Source organism: Alosa alosa, chromosome 14 (genome assembly GCF_017589495.1).
Source record: "Alosa alosa isolate M-15738 ecotype Scorff River chromosome 14, AALO_Geno_1.1, whole genome shotgun sequence".
Lineage (NCBI taxonomy): Eukaryota > Metazoa > Chordata > Actinopteri > Clupeiformes > Clupeidae > Alosa > Alosa alosa.
This window is the reverse complement of record NC_063202.1, coordinates 11,977,208-12,001,470: the sequence shown is the minus strand read 5'-3', so window position 1 is coordinate 12,001,470 and position 24,263 is coordinate 11,977,208. Positions and strand designations below refer to the sequence as shown.

The following is a 24,263-nucleotide window of genomic DNA, read 5'->3' as shown; positions in this document are numbered from 1 at the left end:
AGCATCCTGGACACAATCTGCACACCAGACACACACACAGACACAGAAACACACACATGGGAGTCATTTGACAATACTTTTTTTCTCTCTCTCTCTCTCTCCCTCACACACACACACATACTGACACTCTTACTAACACTACACCATCACTTAAACACAGCCTCTGACTGCTCTGCATGGAATAATAGGTGTCCCAGCATGAACAGACCGGCTACGCCACCTAGTGGCAACGTGTGTAGCGTTCCCATTTGATCTGATTTTCCGCCTGTCAAAATAGCCAAATAACCCAAGGAGTAGCCTAACGCCAAACTGGGGAGCCTATACAAATAATTGTTATTTTGTTATTCCGATGTTACAATTATTTTGAAAGACCGTTCCTGATGAGCAGTTTGAATAAGATCTAGAGAGCTCACCAAATGAAATGGTAACTCGTAGGCAAATATGTGGATAGACTTGCTCATCTCGAAAGAGCAGTTCTTTTGAGATCAGAGGGATACAACCTCGAAATATGAACTGGGCTCTTGTTCTGGATCACGTTCGTACTGAAATTACCTGTCAAAACGATATTCTTACCGTGCCAACACAAACTTCGTTAGAAACACAATATTCCTACACGTCAATGAAAAAGCATGGAATCAATGAGACCCAAAACACCACAGACAGTAGCTAAACAGAGTAGTGTGAAACTAGCGACAGTAAAGAAAATTCCAATATGGCCGCCATTCGCGAATCCTTCAAAATAAAAGTCAGAACATATTCATTACTTTTTCAATGAAAAGGCCATATACAATATAAATATCTATATATATTCTGAAAGCAAATGTTATAAGGATTTCATTTCACCCCACTTTTACATATGCACAACTTATTGTTTTCACAGCCACACAATTTGAAGTTCAACAGTGTATGTCACTGGCAGACATAGTATATGACTCGGTACACACTTAGTATGGCCTGGTACCTACAAAGGCGAACTGGGCATAAATATCTATATATATTCTGAAAGTACATGTTATAAGGATTCCATATCACCCCCTTTTTACATATGCACAACTTATTGTTTTCACAGCCACACAATTTGAAGTTCAACAGTGTGTGTCAATAGAAGGCCTAGACTTGGTACAGACTTGGTATTGCCTGGTACTACAAAGGTGAACTTGGTATAAATATCTATGTGTATTCTGAAAGTATATGTTATAAGGAGTCCATTTTACCCCCTTTTAAATATGCACAACTTATTGTTTCCATAGCCACACAATTTAAAGTTCAATAGTAGGCTATTGTGTATAGTATGACAGGCCTAGGGTAGGCTATATGAGTCCGTACAGAGTTAGTATGGCATATACCTATAAAAACGAATTTGGCATAAATATCTATTCTGAAAGTACAAGGAGTCCATTTTAGCCTACCACCCTAAGTTTGAACTAAGTGTTATTTGATAAAAGTATTATTCTTGTTATAGGTCTTGTTAATGAAAAAGGTAATCCTTCCACAATTATATTAATGCAAAGTATAATTGTATAAAAACATTAACTTTAAATCGATGTATAGTACATTATTATCCCCTTTTTCTATGTTTGTTTTTGTTCCCCTCTCTTTTAATAGTAGCCTACATCAGAAGATGGAGACGTTTATCCAGAGAATGTCCATAGACGGGCTCTGGTTTGTCTTGCCTTGCATAGACCTCTCCAGAATGTGGAGGATGTTAGCAAGACAATTCTGCTACAATTACAACATTTGCACATGCATTTACATAGGCTAAGTTTCAGCAACATGTTTACATTTCGTGTAAACCTTTGAACAATACTCTGAAAACCGAATTTTAACCTGGTTTATCTGATCATTCGTCTGTACCTTTATTTTGACGCTTTTCGCCGCCATATTGCCCGCTATTGTCGCGTACTGTAGCTTACTGTCGCTAGCTCCACGGAACTGCAAAACAGCACACTCTTCTTCTTCTTTAGTTTATTGGCAGATTACGTCGTTATTTTGTTGCATACTGCCACCTACTGTACAGGAGTGTGTAGCGTGTTGCAAAAACCTTTGGATATTCAATCGAAAGGGGGTCAAATAAATCTGTAATAAATAATAACATTCAAATAATAATAATAATAATAATAATAATAATAATAATACAAAATTACAATGAAAAAATAATCATTCTTCTCATTGCATCACTGTATTTATTTATGCAGCCTTTCATATCCTGACTGGCAACATCACAGCATGGTATGGTAACAGCACTGCCCATGACCGCAAAGAGTGGTCAGGTCAGCGCAGCACATTACAAGTTACCAACTATTCAGGACCTTTAAAGGCAGCACTTAAATTCATTAAGTTGAGCTGGCTCTTGAGCATATAATATATTTAATTACTGATAGATCCTTTTTATGAGAACATGACAATAAACTTAAACTTGAACTATTTTCAACACTCTGACGTCATTCCAATGCGCCAACAGATCACCTGACACGTCATGCGAATGGGGACTAGTCAAACTAGGGACTTCGATTAATAGTTTTTATCTTCCCAGGCTCTTCTGGTGCGGTTGTTGCACACTATCATTAGCTTGACCTTTTCGACTAAGAACCTGTCTGCCCTTGCACGGTGCGGCTGGGAAAGGCACCAAGTTTGTACTTCGTTATCCGTTTTATTTGCGCTATCATTGAGATTGAGCGTTTTGCAGAATGCAGGGTGCACAGCAACTCATGAAGGTGTTCGTTACCAGGCGTATTCCACAGGAGGGGGTGAAAATACTTAAACAAGCAGGAATGTATGCAATTTTGTTTTCCCTTCTTTTGCAACCTTTGCGTATTATCTAGGCATTGCGCATTGCTTGCTCGCAGTGGAGTAAGCAAATAGTGTGGCCTGCAATTTTACAGTTATCAATGCACACGTTTACAGTTCAATGACACTGGACACTCAGGAGTTCCACTCTGAACGACTCGCACTGAGCATATCTATCTATGTCTACCTGTTTGACCTTCTTTAGGATAAATTACTTGGCAGCAAGGCATGTACACTTTGTCATTTTAAACATGTTGCGTATTTGCAACGTGTGCTTTCGTCCCTCCACGATTTCATGTGTTCCCTTTTTGCCATGGCAACCAGGTGTAACCTCTCCGTGTGGGACTCTGACGAGCCAGTGCCCCGAGCTGAACTTCTAAACGGTGTGTCCGGTGCGCACGGCCTCGTCTGTCTCCTCTCTGACCGGATTGATGCGGAAGTTCTTGATGCTGCAGGTTGGGCAAACATCTTATTTTGGCCTATGTCTTTAAAACCGCTGGGTTGCTGTGCTGGGTTATTATTTTGATTGATGCATTAACCCTAGGTTGTTGATGCTGCGGGTAGGGCATATATCATTTTTTTATGTCTTTAAAACCGATGGGTAGTTGTTGTGCTGAATTATCTTGAATTAATAATTGAGCAATGATTGGCAATGATTGGTCCAGTTGACAGAGTAGGTTTTGACAACATAAATTGAAAACTGCCAAGTGAATAATTGACAATAACAAAATTGAGGGTCAACGTTGTTGTCATGTCATGCAGGTCCCAACTTGAAGGTGATTAGTACCATGTCCGTGGGATTTGATCATCTCTCTATTGATGAGATCAAGAAACGGTGAGGTCCTGCTCCTGTATGTGAACTGCGTATGCACTGACAATGCATGCTCTGTGATACTGCATGTGCATCTCAACGGATATCTCAACTCAACCTGCATTTGAACTAGTTATGATTTTTTAGAGAGTAAACTAGTGCAATACCATCAGAAATTAACTTTGCTTTGCTACACAGCTATGAGTAGGTTGATGATACAAACTCTAATATCATAGCAACTCATGTGCTACAGTGGGATTCGAGTTGGCTACACTCCAGATGTTCTCACTGATGCCACAGCTGAGCTCACCGTTGCTCTGCTCCTGGCTACTGCCCGTCGGTTGCCAGAGGGTGTGAACGAGGTCAAAAGGTCAGCGCCTACATCTTATGCATCCATCACATCCATCCCACCACATCACACATCACATCCATCCCATCATATCCCACCACATCACATCACATCCATCCCATCACATCCCATCCATCCCATCACAGGGGCCAACAGTATAGGGACTCCTCTCTGTCTCCTAACTGAAGCCGAGGAAGGGCGAAGTAACTAGTTTTGGAAAAGGCCTGTGTGTTTGGGGGCCTGGGTGTCTGTGTGCCTGGGTAGTTCTGACCTCCTCTGTGTCTCTTCCTTCTCCAGTGGGGGCTGGAGCACGTGGAAGCCTCTGTGGCTGTGTGGATATGGCCTATCAGGCTCCACAGTGGGAGTCATTGGACTGGGCCGCATAGGTAAGAGTTGCAACTAGCCTTCTGTAAATGTGTTTTCATCATTTTACAGGCATCCTATGCAAGATACCTACTGTAATATAACTCTTACTGTAACTATCCTACTGTAATATAACAGATCCTAGTGTAACTACTCTCATATATAACAGATCCTAGTGTAACTATTATCCTACTTTAATATAACAGATCCTAGTGTAACTCTTCTCATATATAACAGATCCTAGTGTAACTACTGTAATATAACAGATCCTAGTGTAACCACTATTCTACTGCAATATAACAGATCCTAGTGTAACTACTGTCCTGCTGTAATATAACTGCTTCAAAGTCATTTTAGAGAACCAGCCTTGCAACTTCACTCTTATCTCCCCCGACCTGGAGAATCACAAATTGCTTTACAGCAATTGTGCAAAAACTCACTATTTGTATGAAATTGTGTAATATTACCTTGTCAGTTAAGATGGCTCTTCGCAAAATCACCTTTGCCAGTTTGTAAACAAATCCGCATGTATACTCTTTTGATCCCATGAGGGATATTGGGTCTCTTAATTTATCCCAATCCGTGAATTAGTGAAACACACTCAGTACACAGTGAACACACAGTTAGGTGAAGCACACACTAATCCCGACGCAGTGAGCTGCCTGCTACAGCGGCGCTTGGGGAGCAGTGAGGGGTTAGGTGCCTTGCTCAAGGGCACTTCAGCCATTCCTACTGGTCGGGGTTTTAACCGGCAATCCTCTGGTTACAAGTCCGAAGCGCTAACCAGTAGGCCACGGCTGCCCATGTACTCTGTCCAGGGGGAAGGCTGCAAGCCTTGATTATTTATGGTGTGTTCGTGTTATTTATGGTGTTAACCATTAGTGGTATTAAGAGTGTTATTTATGGTGTTAACCATGAGTGTACCATAACCATGAGTAATTTGTAAAAAATTGTTAATTGTAAAATATTCTGCAACTGTAGGGGGAGCCCAGTAGCAAAACAACCACAACAACAACAACCAGAACTGCATTGGATACCTTTAGCTACTTTAGATATTCACCTTAATCACACGGCGGCCACTGTAAACCAAAACGAGGCTATAGGGTATGTAAACCATACGATTGTTATGTTTTATGCATTGGCCAGTAGGTGGCGAGAATGCGTTAATGATATAGTCAGTGTACCCCATAGCCTCCTTTTGGTTTACACAGGGCCGCCGCATGAATAAAGCGAATGGCTGATTAATATTTTGTAGCAAGTGTAAGGCTGAATCAACCCTTAGTTATGTCAGACTGGTTGTCAGTGTGATTGACAGTGCTGTGTTGTCTTGTTGTGAAGGCTTGGCCATAGCCAAACGTCTGATGCCCTTTGGGGTGAAGAAGCTGCTGTACACTGGCAGAGGGGCCAAGCCAGAGGCCAAAGAAGTGGAGGGAGAATTTGGTAAGCTGGAAAATGATTCAGTTGGGAACATCAAGCACAGTAATGGACTCTATGCAGGACTCCCTACTGTGCAATCAACTTCCTGTTTACACTGTACACAGTAGGCTATGACAGAAAATGACAGATTACTAGCCTGTCAGTTTTAATATAGTAGACTATTAATTGAACAATATAGCTAAAGTTATCTAACCAGTTCAGTAACATCAGTTGCTTAAGGTTAAGAACATTTTAAACCCTTTTCCTAAGGGAGTGGTACGCAACATGTTTACAAAGTCGGTCTGTATTACCATGAGATGAGGTCCTGAAGACAATGATTATAGAAAAAAGCCATATTTCTCAATGTTTTAACAAACAGGAAGTTGATATGCCAGTACAAGTGAATCCAAAATCCTTGCATAGAGCCTATGGCCTGTGCAGATTGCATGATTTTTTGTCTTCAGTGATAGTCTTTTACGATTGACCATGTCATAGGTGATCATAGACACATAAGTTATTGCTGCATCTTGGTCGGGAGATTAGCCACATTACGATCATGTAGTTTAATTGGAAATTTGACGGCTACGACAAAATCGCTGCAAAATGGGGCTGAAATTGTGTAATCTGCGCAGGCCATAAGACCATTGCATTTCAGAAAAGGAAAGGTAATGAAAGGAGAGGAAGTAGTTTAAGGAAATAGGAAACCATGTCAGAGGATGGTGATGCTATAGTTTACATATATGCGCATGAATGTGTACGTGTGTATGCATTTAAACACCATGGTCACAGTCCGTCTGCCTTTCCTGTTATCAGTGCCTTTGGACGCTTTGGTGGCGCAGAGTGATTTCGTCGTTGTCTCATGTTCCCTAACTCCGGACACACAAGGCCTGTGTGACAAAGCCTTTTTCAGCAAGATGAAGAAGACCGCCGTCTTCATCAACACCAGCAGGTGACGGGCAAACTCCGATAGGGCAGTAGACTCATCAGTGATTTGGTTGTGGCTTGTGGGTTTTAAAGGTTTTTGTGCGCCCCCTAGAGGTGCAGTGGTGAATCAGGAGGACCTTTATGACGCTCTCTCCAGTGGGACGATTGCTGCAGCTGGTCTGGATGTGACCACACCTGAGCCGCTGCCCACTGATCACCCCTTACTGACCCTTAACAACTGCGGTAAGAAGCCCTCCGTCAACCTGCCCTACATTACCTGCCCTACATTACCTGCCCCTAATCAACCTGCCCTACATTACCTGCCCTCCATTTCCTGCCCCTAATCAACCTGCCCTACATTACCTGCCCTCCATTTCCTGCCCCTAATCAACCTGCACTACATTTCCTGCCCTCCATTTCCTGCACTACATTACCTGCCCTCCATAACCTGCCCTCCATTACCTGCCCTCCATAACCTGCCCTCCATTACCTGCCCTCCATTACCTGCCCTCCATTACCTGCCCTCCATTACCTGCCCTCCATTAACCTGCCCTCCATTAACCTGCCCTACATCAACCTGCACTACATAACCTGCCCTACATCAACCTGCACTTCATTACCTGCACTACATTACGTTTAATCTAAATGCTACATTACGTTTAATCTAAATGCTGTTAAATCAGCATCGTTATCAAGAGCCTCCTTCCTTGATCATCACCCCCTGAAGTTTGTGAAGGATTATGTTTTACACATTCAGTTTTACCCATTACCCCCCAACACCCAAAACAACACTCTCTCTCTCACACACACACACACTCAAAAAACAACAACAGCAACAAACATATGCTCTATATCGTTATCATGGTTCTATCTGAAAACACTGATGTGTGTGTGTGTGCTACTGTGTTATCATTAATATTTATGTATTCTCTCTCTTCTTGCTCCCACAAGTGATCCTGCCTCACGTTGGGAGTGCCACTTATGCCACCCGGGGCATCATGGCAGAACTGACCGCCAATAACCTACTAGCAGGTCTTACGGGCGCTGCCATGCCCACCGAACTGAAGATCTAGTGTCTGCTGCTATACCTTCATCTGGCCTCTGGCCAGTCAAAACAGTGCCATCTGTTTGCTGAGGCAAACCTGAATGTCTGGACCTCGATATAAGGGTCTGTTTAGAACACATCTTTTGGAAAGATAATTCTTTAACTTGAACTTGAACATATCTAGAAATTAAACTAAGAACTAAAGCTAACAATGGTTCATAGCCAATATTATAGATCTCTTGATATGGGCCTTAATAGTGTATTTGCACAAAGTGGTGACATCTTACATTGTTGATTTTGAGGATGTTTGTTGTTGATGTTGATTTCATAAGAAGCACTACCATCCATCCATGTTAATTTCTGTTCCTGCTGTGATGAAAACATGGGAGCATGTGCATAAGAGCCACTCACAGTGACCTACTGGATACGAGACTGGGAATTTACTAACCCTTAAAGAACTAACCGTAAAGAACTTGAAGATACACACATAATGCAGCAGCATCCACAACACTCCTTGTGCCAGTGGTCACTCCCCTCTGCACTTACTGTTTATTTGTAGAGCTTAAATAAAATATTTTCAAAACATTTAATCATGATATCTTTCTCTCAGTTTCATTGTACAGCAAGATTCTAAAAAGTGCAACCGAAATCTCTTAGTCGAGGGATTGTTTCGCGAATGTCATGTCGAGCAAACTGAATGCTGATGAGTCAGTGGTGCTGTCAACGTTGCTACCTCTGATCTGCTCTGTCAGCGAAGAAAATAAACAAATGAATAATATCTGAATAACACTGCTGGTTATTCGAATATTAGAAATTATTTGTATGCACACCGCTAGTGTGTGTGTGTGTGTACAGTGGTTAAAGTGGGAGATGGCAGGTGGGGGAACCCTGAAATCCAGTGTCGGTGCAACAGGGAAAAATGACTCACCGTTGGACAACATATTGAGTATTGTGGTGTAGCAATACTTTTTGGACAAGAATTGCTACCTTTTTGGTCACCTCTGTACACGCGAAAAATTAACTCCCCATTTATTTTAACAAAATCATCACGCTATATCTTTGATATGAAAGAATATGTATTCATTTATCTGAGGTGGTGGAACTGCGTTCCTCCCCGTTCCCCCCCACTTTAACCCCTATGTGTGTGCGCAAGCATGTGTACTTAATTTGTGTGTAAGTGTGCCTGTGTGTGTGTGTTTCTGTATGTGTGAGTGTGTGTGCAAGCTTACATGAGTGTGTATGTTCTGTGCTTGGTAAATCTGAAGGCAAACCTGTAACTGTGTGTGTTGTGTGCTTGGTAAATCTGAAGGCAAACCTGTAACTCTGTGTGTGTGCATGGTAAATCTGAAGGCAAACCTGTAACTGTGTGTGTGTGCATGGTAAATCTGAAGGCAAACCTGTAATTGCCATTTGTATATTTCTATTAGGTAACAGAAGAGGCCAGACTCCCCTGTACCCAGCTGTGTCCATGAAGAGTGACCAGTCCATGGATCATCCAATGAGATTTGGAGAAGGAGACCCTACTACTGACCAGTGAGTCACATATCCACCCAAAGCCATGTGGCCACTATCATCAGTTTGGTCAGAACATTGCAGTGATCTCTAAGTGACAGACATTATGTTCTTTATTGAAAGACTAAACGAAAATGCTAAATTCATCAAAGGCATGCACTGTAAGCCTGTGTATGTGTACTTGTTTGTGTGTAAGCATATTTTTGTGTGTGTTAGGGGTTTGCACGGATAGTGGAATAATCGGATAAACTGTTGAAGATGTACTATTTGAACATTAATATCCCTATTCCGTTTTTCTAAAACTCACATAATTAGCATATATCATAATTTAGCATAAGATAGCCTGGCATAGCATAGATGTCACGATATGGTAGAAGTTCTGGTACCACTTCACTGTTAAAGGGATACCAGGCAAGCCTGATGCTTTTTCTCTACGAAGCTCCCCCTATAGTCTGTATGTGTCGATACGTGTGCGAGCCCTCGCTCGGTCTGAAGCTCTTTTCCTTTTCTTTGCATCTTCCATCAAGGGTTTTCACTGCTTATTCGCAAGCTCTGCCATTATACACACGTTTGCAACAATCTCTAGCGTTTCGTTAGCCTGCCTCTGTGCTGGAGATGCAGGATGTAAACTGATCTTGCTTCTCGCTATGTCTGAAACTTTGTGAGACTGAAGTTCGGTGGGTAGGATACACCGAACTTGCAAGTGGGATATTCTTCCTACAGGCAGTAGGGGCGGGCGAGAGAGCCTTCATTCGCCCTGTAATGAGTCATTTAACCATATACCGACTTACGAAGATGATTAATTAACACGAAAACGTTGCCTGGTGTCCCGTTAATTAAGTTAGAGTCTTGCAGTCACAATAAACAGTGGATATGAGACATTTTCCAGTTTCTTTGTTCTGTTTGTGTAATATGTTTGTGAGTGTAGCCTACACAATGCAGAGATATCAACAGGAAATAAAAAGAGACCACGGAATTCAGAGTCTAGTGAAGGACTGTTATTGCATTGCATTACTGGAGACGGAACTCACAGTCTAATGAAGGACTGTTATTGCATTGCATTGCTGGAGACGGAACTCACAGTCTAGTGAAGGTTATTAGAATATTAGAAATTATTTGTATGCACACCCCTAGTGTATGTGTGTGTGTCCGTGTGTGTGTGTGCGCGCGTCTGTGTGTGTGCGTGTGTGTATTTGTGTGTGTATGTGCGCATGTGTGTGTGTATGTACTTATTTTAAGCGTGCTTGTGTTTGTTTGTGTGTGTGTGAGTATGTGTAAGTGTACATGTGTGTGTCTGTATGTTCCTATGTTGTGTCCTTGGTAAATCTGAAGGCAAACCTGTAACTGTGTGTGTGTGTGTGTGTGTGTGTTGTGTGTCACTGTCATTTGTAAATGTCTCTTAGGCCAGACTCCCCTATACCCAGCTGTGTGTCCATGAAGAGTGACCAGTCCATGGATCATCCAATGAGATTTAGAGGAGGAGACTCTACTACTGACCAGGGAGTCACATATCCACCCAAAGCCATATGGCCACTATCATAAGTTAGGTCAGAGTGTGTGTGTGTGTGTGTGTCTTTATGTGTGTGTGATTTGTGCTTGGTAAAGCTGAGCGAGTTTCATGCTTTTGCAGCCTATGCACTGTGTAGTGCAGTTTGTACACATTGTTTCAAGAAATGCACTTTCTGTTGTGTACCACCGGGTGCATGACACTTTCCGCCAAATAACTCGGCAACTTTTGCGCCCAAGATGACAAAATTGTTGTGGTATGTTGGCCTTAAGGAGCCGCATTAACCCAGCCCAGCAAGACTAGTGAAAGACATAAATGCAAAAAGGACAAAGCACAGGCAGGGTTGTCCTATACGCATGCACATACTAAATTGCAGGAGTAGAAGATGGAGGGAAATCATAAACAATTTTTATTTATTATCTGTTGAGAGAACATGCAGGACTGAGCGGCGGTTATATTATGTACCAGATCCAGTGCATGGGCCCTGACACCTCTGCACCTATCAGCACTTACCTGCTAATGTAGCAAAGCACCGATCAGCAGTTACCTGCTAATGTAGCAAAGCACCGATCAGCACCAATCAGCATTTCCCTGCTAATGTAGCAAAGCACCAATAGGTGAGTTTAAGAAACGTGAATGGACAAAACAGAGAAACAACTTTTAAAGTGGTGCCTCTGTCTTTCATATCCACTATGAGGGAACATTTAGGATTTCGGTACAAGCTGAAGAACGTAAAGTTTAAACAAACAAAGTAGGCCTACAGCCCACAAGCAATACAATGCAGTGGACTGGAGTGGACGCTACTATAATGATGTCGCTATTGCCCGGCCCAGCCTCTGCTCCCCCTACGGGCCGCCTGCAGTTTCCCATGGTGGCCACACGGTCGGGCAGGTTGCCAGCCTGCAGTGGGGAGACCAATTAAGGGAGATTGACCTCACCTGGCGCCGGTGTAGGCATATAAGTCATGTCATCGCCATTCCATCCCTTGAATCGCTCTCTCTCTCTCCCAACGTTCCTAGACATCTTTTTGACACACCGCACTGCAAACCACTTCCACTCACCTGCACATGACTGACACGCATCCACACACAAGTAAGTTCCACCCCCTAGACATTTCCTTTATTCTAGTTTAAATAAATATAATTTATTTAAAATTGGAATCTGTTGTCAGCCTCTTTTGTGGTTGTGCCGTGAGCCGGGCGTAACAGCTGCCAAGACACATGTCTCAAATGTATCTAAAGTGAAATTACACATCGGATGGCTTTTTAAGTTTAATGAGTTCCTCCAGGCCCACCTTCTTTCCATGTTTCATCGAAATCGGCCAGTAGCTTCGCCTCGTCCTTATAGATAAACTAACAAAACCGCACCAAGAACACGCTTAATATCTCCCAGATAGGTTAATAATAAAAGCTGAAGAGTCACATTAGCAGTTGTATTTGGTTACTGTCTTAGGATTCCGTCACAATGGAAAAATGTGTACATAGTCGGTTATATTCAATAATATCAGTTATACTGTAATGTCCCCTCCATACACATTTAGGCAAGGCAAGGCGATTATGTCCCCTTGATACACATTACGGCAAGGCAAGGCAATCCCCTCAATACACATTTAGGCAAGGCAAGGCAAATCAAGGCAATCATATATACATTTCTTACCAAGGCAGTTCAATGCGCTTTACACCATCAGTGAGTGAAGAAAGTCCGCTACACCAATAGCTCCAAATATAATTTAATGTCACGTTTCGGGTGTTAGCCCTGCATCAGACACCCGAAACGTCACATTAAATTATATTTGGAGCTATTTGTGTAGCGGACTTTCTTAACTAATTTTATATTGCCCTTTTCGTCCAGCAGCCAACTTTACAGTTTGGATGTGCGTTCTTTATTGTTATCTTCACACCATCAGTAACATCATCAGGCCACATCAGCTCAGCTCTCTCCACTGAGAGTCGCACAAAGCGATTGAAAACTAGGCCTAGTCAGTCACCCTGCCTTTTTTGTCTATAGGCAAAGTATAGTTAATTGTTTAACTCTGTGGGGGGATTTTTTTATATTAAAATACCGGAACCGTACCGTTATCGTGGCCCAAAAACCGTTGATACATACTGAACCGTGGGCACACTGTTCAGTTGCATTCCCATCACTTACCTACTTACTATCTTATGAACGGCAGATTTTTTAGCAGCTTTCAAGTCAGCATTATACAGTTGTAACCAGGATTGGACCATTCTTGGGGCAAGGCCACTTGGCCTTCAGTTGGGCATATTTGGTGGGGGGTACATAGGCTACATGTCCGGGCACCAAGGCCAAAGTTAACTATACAGTAGTAGGCTATAAAAATGATCAAAGTTGTATTTAGCCTATTCACTGCAGTAGACCTGCATCACTGTATGAAACACAAAAACATGAAACATGACATATTACATAGAACTGTAAATCATCTGATCATCTAATAGATAGATAGATAGATAGATAGATACTTTATTGATCCCCAAGGGGAAATTCAAGGTCTCAGTGGCATACAGACATCACACACACATTCACTAACAGCAGAAAAAAGTAATTAAAAGTATATAATATAAATAACATAACTAAGCAATAAGGACAGTAGAAGATAAAGAATATACTAAAATACAAATTATACTTACAGAATTACACTTAATCTAAATCAATTCTAAAAACAGTATCCACATAGTGGGTGATTAATCAAGAGGCGCTTGCAATGACTTCTGGTTAATGGTTATAAATATACTGTGTGTAAAACATATTTTAATAATGACGATAAATAATAACGATTACTTCTATAAAGTGTGTGGCCGTTTTCATTTCAATTTGTTTTACTAATGCATACGCACACGTGTCAAACTTCCTCTTCTCTCTCTCTCTCTCTCTCTTTCTCTGGGTGTACACAATTCTGGGCTCATTTGAACGTTCCAGAGACCGACTTGCCTGTGTGTGTCAGTGTAAAAGAGAGTATTCACCAGGATATGTGTGTTGCTTCCACAGATGAAAGCTTTTACTGGACTTGTCCTACTGTTTACATCGACTTATGGTGTGTGTGTGTGTGTGTGTGTGTGTGTGTATTTGTAAAATAGGTTAGATGTAGTTTTCTAGAAGATGCTATTGCTGTTGGTTGTATACACTGAAAATTCACATTTTCAATTCACAAAATTGATTCATGCTGTGGTTACTCAATTTGATCAAGTAATTCCAATGAAATTGTTTAAGTTAAGTTTACATGAAATATTAAGGTAATTTCAATGTCATTGTGTTATACAGGCAGCATGTACTGAGAGTAGGCATTCAGATGTACTTAGTATCGCAACATCAATGTAACTGTGACATCCTTTTTTCCTATATACACTTACCTTACATAATTCAATTAGAAAAATTGACTACTCAATTTGAATGACTATTTGAACACAATTAAGTTGTGTTTCATTCAAAACTATAGACTGCTTTATGTAATTGTAACATAATATGGTTTGATAGACAGCCCTGACTTTTCCTTTTTTACAGTGCAGTGAGCTTTCTAATAGTAGTGTGCTGTTTCTACCTGATATACAGTGAGCTTTTTAATGGTAGTGTGCTGTTTCTACCTAATATACAGTGAGATTTCTAGTAATGTAGAACTCTGATGTGACTAGGCACTCTGCCTGTTTGCTAAACACCATCACACACACAGGGCAGTTTAACACAAAATAACTAATAAAGCTCATTCATACTGATGTGTTCAAATGATGAGAATGAATCTCCTCTCTTAATGCAGGTCTGGACTCCATGTGTGATGCTACTCAGGATGCTGCATGTTATGGGGCTCTGGGAGGACCTGTGTACCTGCAGCTGATGAGGGACACCAGAGGACATGAACTGAAGCTCTATTATTATGTCTAGTGCAGCTGATTTTATATTAAGAAGATCCAAGTCAGTGTTCTATAAAGAGTTCAACACCCCATCAGTCCTCCAGAGGTGGCAGTTTGTTCCTAATAACGGGACCATGATTATCAACCCTGCAGAGAGGAGAGACACAGGAACATACAGAGTGGAGATCACTGATAAAGACGGGAAATCAGTGGGATATTACACAGTGCAGCTGACCATAGAAGGTAAATGACTTCATCTCTCCTCTGATGTGATAACAGATGTAACATCTCCTGCACTGTAACACAGAGGGGTTTAGTGAGGATCTCAAAGGGGTCTATAAGGACACAGTGCAGTGGATGATTGAAAGTTAATATCCTCATCTGCTCTGTTAGACATTAGTAAGTTCACTAATCAGACTCTAATGGCTGTAAGTAAACGCAGAGAGTGTGAGCTGTCTTCCCCCACCAAGCCTCAAGTGTGAACACACAGATACAGGATATGAACTCAGCAGTACGGAGGGGTTTGTCTTTGAGCAACTCTGAGCTGATCCTGATTTGATCCCATTTTCACAGAACATGTTCATGTCATTTTATGTTCATGTGTTTTATTTTCATGTAATTTGAATCCTTTCATGACCCATACAAAATCTGCACTCTTAATGTGTCGTTTACTCTCTCCAACCAGTGTTGTATCCACATGATCACAAAATGAAAACCAGGGTCAAATGAGTGTCGAGATAAATACATTATTCAGTCATTAATAGGTTTTATTGTTGTTGTGTCTGAGAATAAGCTGTTGTGTTGAATGAATTGTACAGTTTCACTAGGGACATGTAGTGTTGGGGTTGGAGAGAAGGTGGAGAGGGACACTCCTGCTCTCATAACATGTGGTCACTTGATCCACCATGGAGTGGCCAGAGAAGGAGAAAATCCAGACTGTGATCTCAGCCAGTCCTGTGATGTGGGTTAAGGGAGCAGTCTGGGGTAGGGACCCTGGTCTCTGGTGGACACCCTGAACAAACATGGTCATGTGCATAACTACATTCTGATCCTCACTGTGGTTCCTCCCCTTCTCCAGCTCCCGTGTCTGATGTGGACCTTTCAATCACCTGCTCAGCCTATGGGGAGAGGAGGGCGATGTGCTCCTCCAATGGGGACAGTCCTCAGTACAGCTGGTCTCCGGATGGGAGGCCTCTAAATGAAACCTCAACTTCAGCTGAAACACCAGAGTCTGATCTGACCAATAGTACCTCAGCTGAAACACCAGAGTCAAGTCCTGGTTGCAGCACAGATCTCCTGGAGTGAACTCAGGGGAATCTCACCTGTTCAGCCAGAAACAACATCAGCAGCGTCAGCAAGACCCAACCACTACCCTCCTGCACAAATAAGGACCACACCATCAGAGTTTACATCAGTGTGTGTGTGTGTGTGAATGTGTGTATGTTCAAATATACCAATGATGACCCCCTCTCTAAGGCTACGTATCACAATCACGTTTTGTGTGAATGTTTAAGCTACAGTCATCCAATAGAGATCTTTATGTGATTCTACATATTGAAGGATGCCAACCATCCATCACAGCTTACAGTAGTGTGCTGTTTTTACCTGATACACAGTGAGATTTATAACGGTAGTGTGCTGTTTCTACCTGTTATACAGTGATATTTCTAACGGTAGTGTGCTGTTTCTACCTTTTTACATTACATTACATTACATTACATTTGGCTGACGCTTTTTTAACCAAAGCGACTAACAACATGGTAAACAGTAAGTGTTAGAACAATTCTCACAATTTTAGGACAGTTTAAAAAAAAACATTAGAGTACAGTAAGAATAAGTGCGTCGGTGAGTGCTGTTTTTAACAGTTACTTGTCAGTTTAAAACGGCTGGTGAGTGCTAGGATCAGTAAGACTTGTTGTAAAGTGTTGCTATGAGAGTAGATGTTCTCTAAAGAGCTGGGTCTTCAGGAGTTTTTGAAAGTGGAAAAGGATGTCCCTGCCCTTGTAGGAACTGGCAGTGTGCTCCACCAACGAGGAACAACAGATGAGAAAAGTTTGGATTGGCTTGAGCGTGCGGTGGTAGAGCTAGGCGTCGTTCGTCAGAGGGCCAGCGGTCTGGAGAGGTAGTGTAAGTCTGTATGAGGGCATTCAAGTAGGTGGGAGCAGAACCGGAGACTACTTTGTAGGCAAGCGTTAGAGACTTGAATTTGATCTGGGGCGCCATAGGTAGCCAGTGTAGCTGGATGAGCAGCGGGGTAACATGTGCCCTTTTGGGTTGGTTGTAGACCAGGCGTGCGCCCCTTGGCGTTCTGGATCATCTGAAGTGGTTTCACTGCGCAGGCTGGGAGACCTGTCAGGAGGGCATTGCAGTAGTCGAGTCGTGAGATGACTATTGCCTGAACCAGAAGTTGGGTAGCATCTTGAGTCAAGTAAGTCTGATTTACACCTGATTTTGATACCTGATATACAGTGAGATTTATAACGGTAGTGTGCTGTTTCTACCTGTTCTACAGTGAGATTTTTAATGGCAGTCTGCTGTTTCTACCTTTTACATTACATTACATTACATTACATTACATTTGGCTGACGCTTTTTAACCAAAGCGACTAACAACATGGTAAACAGTAAGTGTTAGAACAATTCTCACAATTTTAGGACAGTTTAAAAAAAACATTAGAGTACAGTAAGAATAAGTCGTCGGTGAGTGCTGTTTTTAACAGTTACTTGTCAGTTTAAAAGCGGCTGGTGAGTGCTAGGATCAGTAAGACTTGTTGTAAGTGTTGCTATGAGAGTAGATGTTCTCTAAAGAGCTGGGTCTTCAGGAGTTTTTGAAAGTGGAAAAGGATGTCCCTGCCCTTGTAGGAACTGGCAGTGTGCTCCACCAACGAGGAACAACAGATGAGAAAAGTTTGGATTGGCTTGGCGTGCGGTGTGGTAGAGCTAGACGCCGTTCGATCCAGAGGAGCAGAGGTCTGGAGGTAGTGTAAGTCTGTATGAGGGCATTCAAGTAGGTGGGAGCAGAACCGGAGACTACTTTGTAGGCAAGCGTTAGAGACTTGAATTTGATGCGGGCCGCCATAGGTAGCCAGTGTAGCTGGATGAGCAGCGGGGTAACATGTGCCCTTTTGGGTTGGTTGTAGACCAGGCGTGCCCCCGCGTTCTGGATCATCTGAAGTGGTTTCACCGCCGCGCAGGCTGGGAGACCTGTCAGGAGGGCATTGCAGTAGTCGAGTCGTGAGATGACTATTGCCTGAACCAGAAGTTGGGTAGCATCTTGAGTCAAGTAAGTCCTGATTTACACCTGATTTTGATACCTGATATACAGTGAGATTTATAACGGTAGTGTGCTGTTTCTACCTGTTCTACAGTGAGATTTTTAATGGCAGTCTGCTGTTTCTACTGATATACAGTGAGATTTCTAGTAATGTAGAACTTCTGATGTGACTAGGCACTCTGCCTGTTTGCTAAACACCATCACACACACAGGGCAGTTTAACACAAAACAACTAATAAAGCTCATTCATACTGATGTGTTCAAATGATGAGAATGAATCTCCTCTCTTAATGCAGGTCTGGACTCCATGTGTAATGCTACTCAGGATGCTGCATGTCAACCCTGCAGAGAGGAGAGACGCAGGAACATACAGAGTAGAGATCACTGAGGAGGCAACAGGGAAAACAGTGGGAGATCACACAGTACAGCTGATTATAGAAGGTAAATCACTCCATTTCACCTCTGATGATAACAGATTTAACATCATGAAAATCAGTGAGACATCACACAGTAGATCACTGAAGTTAATTTGGGGCCTAGGCTATTCTAAAGTAATTATACTACCGGTACCTTTACTTTTAAGCTCTTGGTCATTCCATGCATTTGCATAATCCTTCTTTCCTCAGCTCCCGTGTCTGATGTGGACCTGTCAATCAGCTGCTCAGCCAATGGGGAGAGGAGTGTAAGGTGCTCCTCCAATGGAGACAGTCCTCAGTTCAGCTGGTCTCTGGATGGGAGGCCTCTGTGTGAAGCTGATGTTGATCTCAGTTCAGATAACCAGACTCTCCTGATGAGGGGGGATGTGACTGGACAACTCACAACTCCAGACTGATGGAGCTCTGCTCTGGTCAGTGACTTCACACCTGAGTGATTTACAGTAATCATGATTACCTCTGTAAGATTTTGTAAAGATTTTGCTAATGACCTTTAAATGCTTGAATGGTCAAGCCCCCAGCTATCTCTCTGACCTATTACATAAATACTCCCTGTAAGAAATCTCTGACTGCTGACTGTTCTCAAAACTAAATGTAAATGCTTTTGCTGCTACTACCCCCAAACTCTGGAATAAACCCCACCCCACATATTAGACTAGCCCGTTCTCTAAATATTTTCAAAACCCATTTCTACTCTATAGCTTTTAGAGAATGAAATTTATTCTGGCCTATTTTTCTGATTATACATTTTCAGCACTACATTTGGTCCCTATCACTTAAAAGTCATTTGCCACATTTCTGTCATTTTTGGGGCCCAGTAGTGTTTCTACCTTGTCTTATTGGGGGCCAAGCATTGAAGCTGCGTAGGGACCCTATAGGGCTAGTAGGATTTGTTATTATGCTTCTTTCTAGTGCCATGAGAGTCCATGGCAGCACATACAAATGTACATAGTAAAATGCTCAAACTTTGCACACTTATTCTACTCAGGCCACTGACCAATTTCACAAAGTTACAGCCCCCAAAACCTCAAATATCTAGGACCACCAACTGGTCAAAATCCATCAATGTTTCAACAGTATTAATGCAAATAGCTGTGCAATGCTTTGATCTATCAAACTCAAACTTGATCAGTGGATTAAGGCAAAAGGTAAGGCCCCACCCATCAATTTACAAGACTTTATCATGTGCACTGTAGTGCCACCAACAGACCAAGGTGAAAACTTTCCAAAAGCTTCACAGCTCTTGAATTTTGTCCATTTCTCTCTAAATTTGCAGCTCTGCAGCTATATTTGGGGGCCAAGCAGTTGAGCAGGAGCTGTCATGGCAACACACACACACCCACTCACACTGATAAACCCCCTCCCCCTTACACCACATAACCTCTCATACCTAGTTTAGTTTTGATACGTTGCTGAGAGATGAGCTCATTTCTATAACTCTAGAACCCCCATAGTGGTCACAAGTCAACATAATATTGTATGTACATCCTCAGGATTTGGTCCCTAGCTCTCACACCAAGTATGCGTTAGCATACACAGCCCCATTCTCATCAATGGGACTGAGGTGGAGTGTGACACCAGCTTCGAGTATGATTCTATGTCTGCGTCACGACCCTGTATAACATCTGTGCTGTTCTTCTGAACATGGATAATGTAAGGCGCCAGTGTTGATATCACTTGTTGTTGTCTGTTTTGCGTCAACAGCCATTTGTGTCATTGATTAAGGTAGCCTGGATGATTTCTGACTTTGCCACTATTACTGTATGAAAATCTATGCTTTGCTGTACTTAAACCCTGTATGATTCTCATGGATTTCATGTTTCACTTTGGTATGTAATATTTTACCAACAGCATCCCGATGACAACAAACCATATATTAGATTTATTAAATTAATAGAACTTAACAAAAGGGAGTGGAGTTGGATTTGGAAAATAAAAGTGTAAGCAATCAGTATAATGTGGTGCAGTGAATAATTTAAATTTCAACTTCAATTTAATGTCACTTATAGAGCGCCAAAACATTACTCATGTCTCATGGCACTTAACAGAGTGTTAAACATTCAGAGAGTGCCCATGAGTAACAGGGACGAGGAAAAACTCCCTAGAATTGGAGCTACATATAGGAAGAAACCCATCTGCCTAGGGTCAGTTACAGGGCAGTAAGGTCTGTACTGTATCATAATAAATGAATAGGTTAGTTAGGTGTACAAAATAGAACACAATAACCTGAGGTATGTTACAAAAAGGTAAGATGGTTACATAACCAGTACGATGTATGCATGAATCCTATTTAGTGTCAGAAAATTCAAATAGTCCAATGTAGGGCATGTATTGTCCATAGGGATTAGGAATTGTCATATGTCAAGTACTGGGTAGCTAGGCTGCACGGGCCAGGAATCCAGACAAGGGGACTGCAATAGGCAATGGTAGATGTTACGGCCAGCTCGTTCCCAGACCGAAACATAAAGAGGGACACGGACAACAAGGTTCAAACCAAATATATTAATTTATTAAAGTAAAGCACAAGGTTACCAATAGCAAAATGTCTAGGGATTGAATGGGAGTGGTGGCGTGCGTGTATCTCTCCTAAAGAGAAAGAAAGAGAAAGAGAGGTAGAGTTAGAAATAGAGGGGAGAGAGCAAAGTTAAGTGTGAGAGAATCAAAGTGAGTGCCTGCAAGAAGTAAGAAAAATGCCTAATCAGAAAGATAGGGAACCCCTTATATAGCCCCACCTTAACCATAGGTGTAATAAATGAGGGTATTTGCCTAACCAGGCCCAGCCCTGCCCGTGCACTGACAGGAAAAGGCCTGAAGGAGCACAGGGTCATCACATAGGGCAGTCATAGGGATGGGACTTCAGGTGCGATGAGGGCCAAACACAAGGATGGCTGATGACTGGTAATAGTTTATCTCACAAGTGAGGTAAGAGGGAAGAAAGAGAGATACATAGTAGGTATTACTATAAGTCATGATGGTTAGTATTAAGTATATCAATGGTATTATATAGTGTTATACTATAGAGACAAAAGGCAAGAGAGGGAGAGTTGAGAGAGAGAGAGAAGGAGAGAAGAGGGAGTTGAATGGCAAGACAAAGACAACAGGTAAGAGGGGGAGTTGAGAGAGAGAAAGAAGCAGATTTGTACGGCGTGACATATCAAAAGTCCATGACAGCGCTATGCTATGGCAGCATACCTAAGGCATGGTGAAGGGTAGTCAGCACCAACGCAGGTATGGTCAGTTGCCACCATGACACGCATGACTAGGGCGCCAGTCACTTGAGGACACAGCAGAGGTGGTCCATTCCAATAAAAACCCTGAGGTGGGTGAAGTTCCACACTACACCATACCTAACTATTGGAGGCACTAAAGATGTATGTTTTAAGTCTAGACTTGAAAATAGGGAGGGTGTCTGCTAATCAAATTGATGGAGAGAGTTAATTCTAGAGGAGGGGTGTGCTGTAGCAGAAAGCTCTGCCTCCTACTGTTGGGATTACAAGAAGTCCAGTATTCTGTGATCGTAGCAGTCTAGGTGGGTAATATGGTACCTAAAGATCTTTAATATAGGTGCCCAGCCATTTATGGCTTTGTATGTTAGAAGTAATATTTTTAAGTCAATGAGACTTTTAATAGGTAGCCAGTGTAAAGATGCTAGGATGGGGGAAATGTGTTCATATTTTTTGTGAGTGCTTCAGTGTTGACTGACCAGTCCAGTGTATTGTCCAGATGTATCCCCAGATACTTGTAAGTGCTTACCACCTCCACATTGACCCCCTCAATGGTAACTGGGAGCAGAGCTTAGACCTCCGGACATTGCACAAAGTCCTTTACCAGGCTCCTGTATTCCTCCTCCTGCCCATCCCTGATACACCCCATAATTGCAGTATCGTCTGAAAATTTCTGCATGTGGCATGACTCTGTGTTGTAGCAGAAGTCAGACATGTACAGGTTGAACAGGACTGAAGAGAGCACTGCTCCCTGTGGAGCTCCAGTGCTGTTGATCACGGTGTCGGAGAGGCAGTTCTTCAGTCTGACGAATTGTGGCCGCTCTATCAGGTAGTCTGCAATCCAGGATACCAGGTGAGCATCCAATCATCTGCAGGAGTTTTTCACCCAGTCTGAGGGGTTGGATGGTATTAAAAGCACTGGAGAAGTCAAGGAACATGATACTCACAGCACTCTTCCCCTTGTCCAGAGGAGGGGGGGATGAGGGGTATTTGGTGGCTGTAGACTGGTGGCTGGTGAACAGCGTTAGTGTAGTCACATTGTTCATGATCACGTTGTGGGGGAGGGGTGCATCAGCCTTTGATGGTGGAGGTGCATGTTGCACTGAGAGTGAGGGGTGAGGTAGCAGTGTCTGAATTTAGTTGACTTTGTACTCTGCACAATAAAGTTGAGTCCAATCTAATCTAATCTATCCCTAGTGACCAAACATCACCAACATTATTGTGTGGCGAATCCAGGAACCAAGTCTGGTTTCGGTACAAGAAAGCATTGTCAAGATATGAGCTCATTTGTAAAGTATCCTAGTGGGTCACCAAATATATTGTGTGTTGATGGGGGTCCTAAGTCCATATCTTATCAAGTTTGGCCGCGAAAGCATTGCTGATATATGAGCCTACATCCTGTGATTATAGTGCCCCCACAGTGGTAAAAAGACTCCACATTTATTGTGTGTTCTTAGGATGGGAAAACATATAAACACAGTGGGTGCCTTGCAGCTTTGATGCTTGGCCCCCAATAATAGGAAAATGTACAAACACAATGGGTGCCTACACTGCTTGGTCCCGAATAATAGGAAAGTGTAAATATACAATTGGGCTTTGCTACTGACCCCCAATAAGAAAAGGTAGAAACAGTAATGATGCTTCGCAGCTTCACTGCTTGGCCCCCAAAATGAACGAAATGTGCCAAATGACTTGAGTGATAGGGAGAAAATGTAGTGTTGAAAGCCACAATCAGAATAATAGCTTGTGGATTTTGAAATTAAAAAAGCCTATTTTCTTGAATGGAATTGCTCATGTGGGATGTCATTGGAAGAGGACACACTCAACTATTCATATATGGTGGAATTGTTTGCAACAAATCAGTCTTGCCCAATAGAGACCAATTTTAGTGTATAAAAACTGCAATGAGAGAAATAGGCCATTGGAGTTCTAATCGAAAAAAAAAAGCCATTTTATACGATGGGGGTTTCACATGGGGGTTGTCATTGGAAAGAAGAGCGAGTGTAGTTTCAGAATGTGGTGAAACATCTTATGCAAAATGCATTATGGGATGTGTGTCGCTGTTCTAGTGCTGAAATGCTACAATTTCCCAAATACATACTATATATTCAAAGGGGCTAGAAATGCCATTTTCCACGATAGAATTTCACAAGTGGGGTGTCATTGGAAAGAGGAGAGAGTATAGATTCAGAATGTGTTAAAACACCTTATGCAAAATGCATTATGGGATGTCTGTCGCTGTTCAAGTGCTGGAATTCTGCAATTTCCCAAATACATACTATAAATTCAAAGGGCAAAAAAGACCATTTTCCACGATAGAATTTCACAAGTGAGGTGTCAGTGGAAAGAGGAGAGAGTTTAGTTTCAGGATGTGGTGAAACATCCGTTGCAAAATTCTTTATGAGATGTGTGTCACTGTTCTAGTGCTGAAATTCTGCAATTTCACAAATACATATTATATGTTCTAAGGGGTGGAAAGGTCACATTTCCACGATAGAATTTTACAAGTGAGGTGTCATTGGAAAGAGGAGAGAGTGTAGTTTCAGACTGTGTTGAAACATCCGTTGCAAAATGCTTCCTGAGATGTGTGTGGCTGTTCTAGTGCTGAAATTCTGCAATTTCCCAAATAAATAATATATATTTAAAGGGCAAAAAAGGCCATTTTCCACGATAGAATTTCACAAGTGAGGTGTCATTGGAAAGAGGAGAGAGTGTAGCTTCAGAATGTGGTGACACATCCGTTGCAAAATTCTTT

The 24,263-nt window shown here is 42.1% G+C and overlaps 2 protein-coding genes and 2 long non-coding RNA genes across 7 annotated transcripts in view; 3 read left to right on the top strand and 1 right to left on the bottom strand.

Annotated features, from left to right (window-relative positions):
* LOC125307456 (cytochrome c oxidase assembly protein COX18, mitochondrial) overlaps positions 1-1,936 on the bottom strand; it is a 17,712-nt gene extending 15,776 nt beyond the window's left edge. Inside the window, exons 1-2 of one of the 3 annotated variants that reach the window (XM_048263463.1) lie at positions 1,855-1,936; positions 1-17 (exon numbers count right to left, since the gene is read on the bottom strand). The exon at positions 1-17 is cut by the window's left edge and continues 361 nt beyond it. In XM_048263463.1, the coding sequence (XP_048119420.1) occupies positions 1-17; positions 1,855-1,881 (44 nt within the window). In that variant the 5' untranslated portion in view covers positions 1,882-1,936. Of the gene's footprint in view, positions 18-552; positions 672-1,854 lie in introns of those variants that run through there. The other 2 variants (XM_048263464.1, XM_048263465.1) reach the window with 2 other exon arrangements.
* A 530-nt stretch (positions 1,937-2,466) lies between these two features.
* grhpra (glyoxylate reductase/hydroxypyruvate reductase a) lies at positions 2,467-8,285 on the top strand. Its single transcript, XM_048263467.1, has 9 exons — positions 2,467-2,773; positions 3,112-3,242; positions 3,550-3,622; positions 3,852-3,968; positions 4,245-4,333; positions 5,649-5,750; positions 6,540-6,675; positions 6,763-6,893; positions 7,602-8,285. The coding sequence occupies exons 1-9, from the start codon at positions 2,688-2,690 to the stop codon at positions 7,721-7,723; spliced, it is 987 nt and encodes a 328-aa protein (XP_048119424.1). The 5' UTR covers positions 2,467-2,687; the 3' UTR covers positions 7,724-8,285.
* Positions 8,286-8,741: 456 nt separating this feature from the next.
* LOC125307470 lies at positions 8,742-16,330 on the top strand. The gene is made up of 4 exons (XR_007195723.1): positions 8,742-9,228; positions 10,611-10,754; positions 14,484-14,820; positions 15,656-16,330. It is a non-coding gene; the product is annotated as an uncharacterized LOC125307470 (long non-coding RNA).
* Positions 16,331-16,960: 630 nt separating this feature from the next.
* On the top strand, positions 16,961-18,937 carry LOC125307471. 2 transcript variants are annotated; one of them, XR_007195724.1, is made up of 3 exons: positions 16,961-17,005; positions 18,147-18,291; positions 18,477-18,937. It is a non-coding gene; the product is annotated as an uncharacterized LOC125307471 (long non-coding RNA). The 2 variants fall into 2 exon arrangements; XR_007195725.1 differs by lacking the exon at positions 16,961-17,005 and adding an exon at positions 17,850-17,859.
* The last annotated feature ends 5,326 nt before the right edge of the window (positions 18,938-24,263 follow it).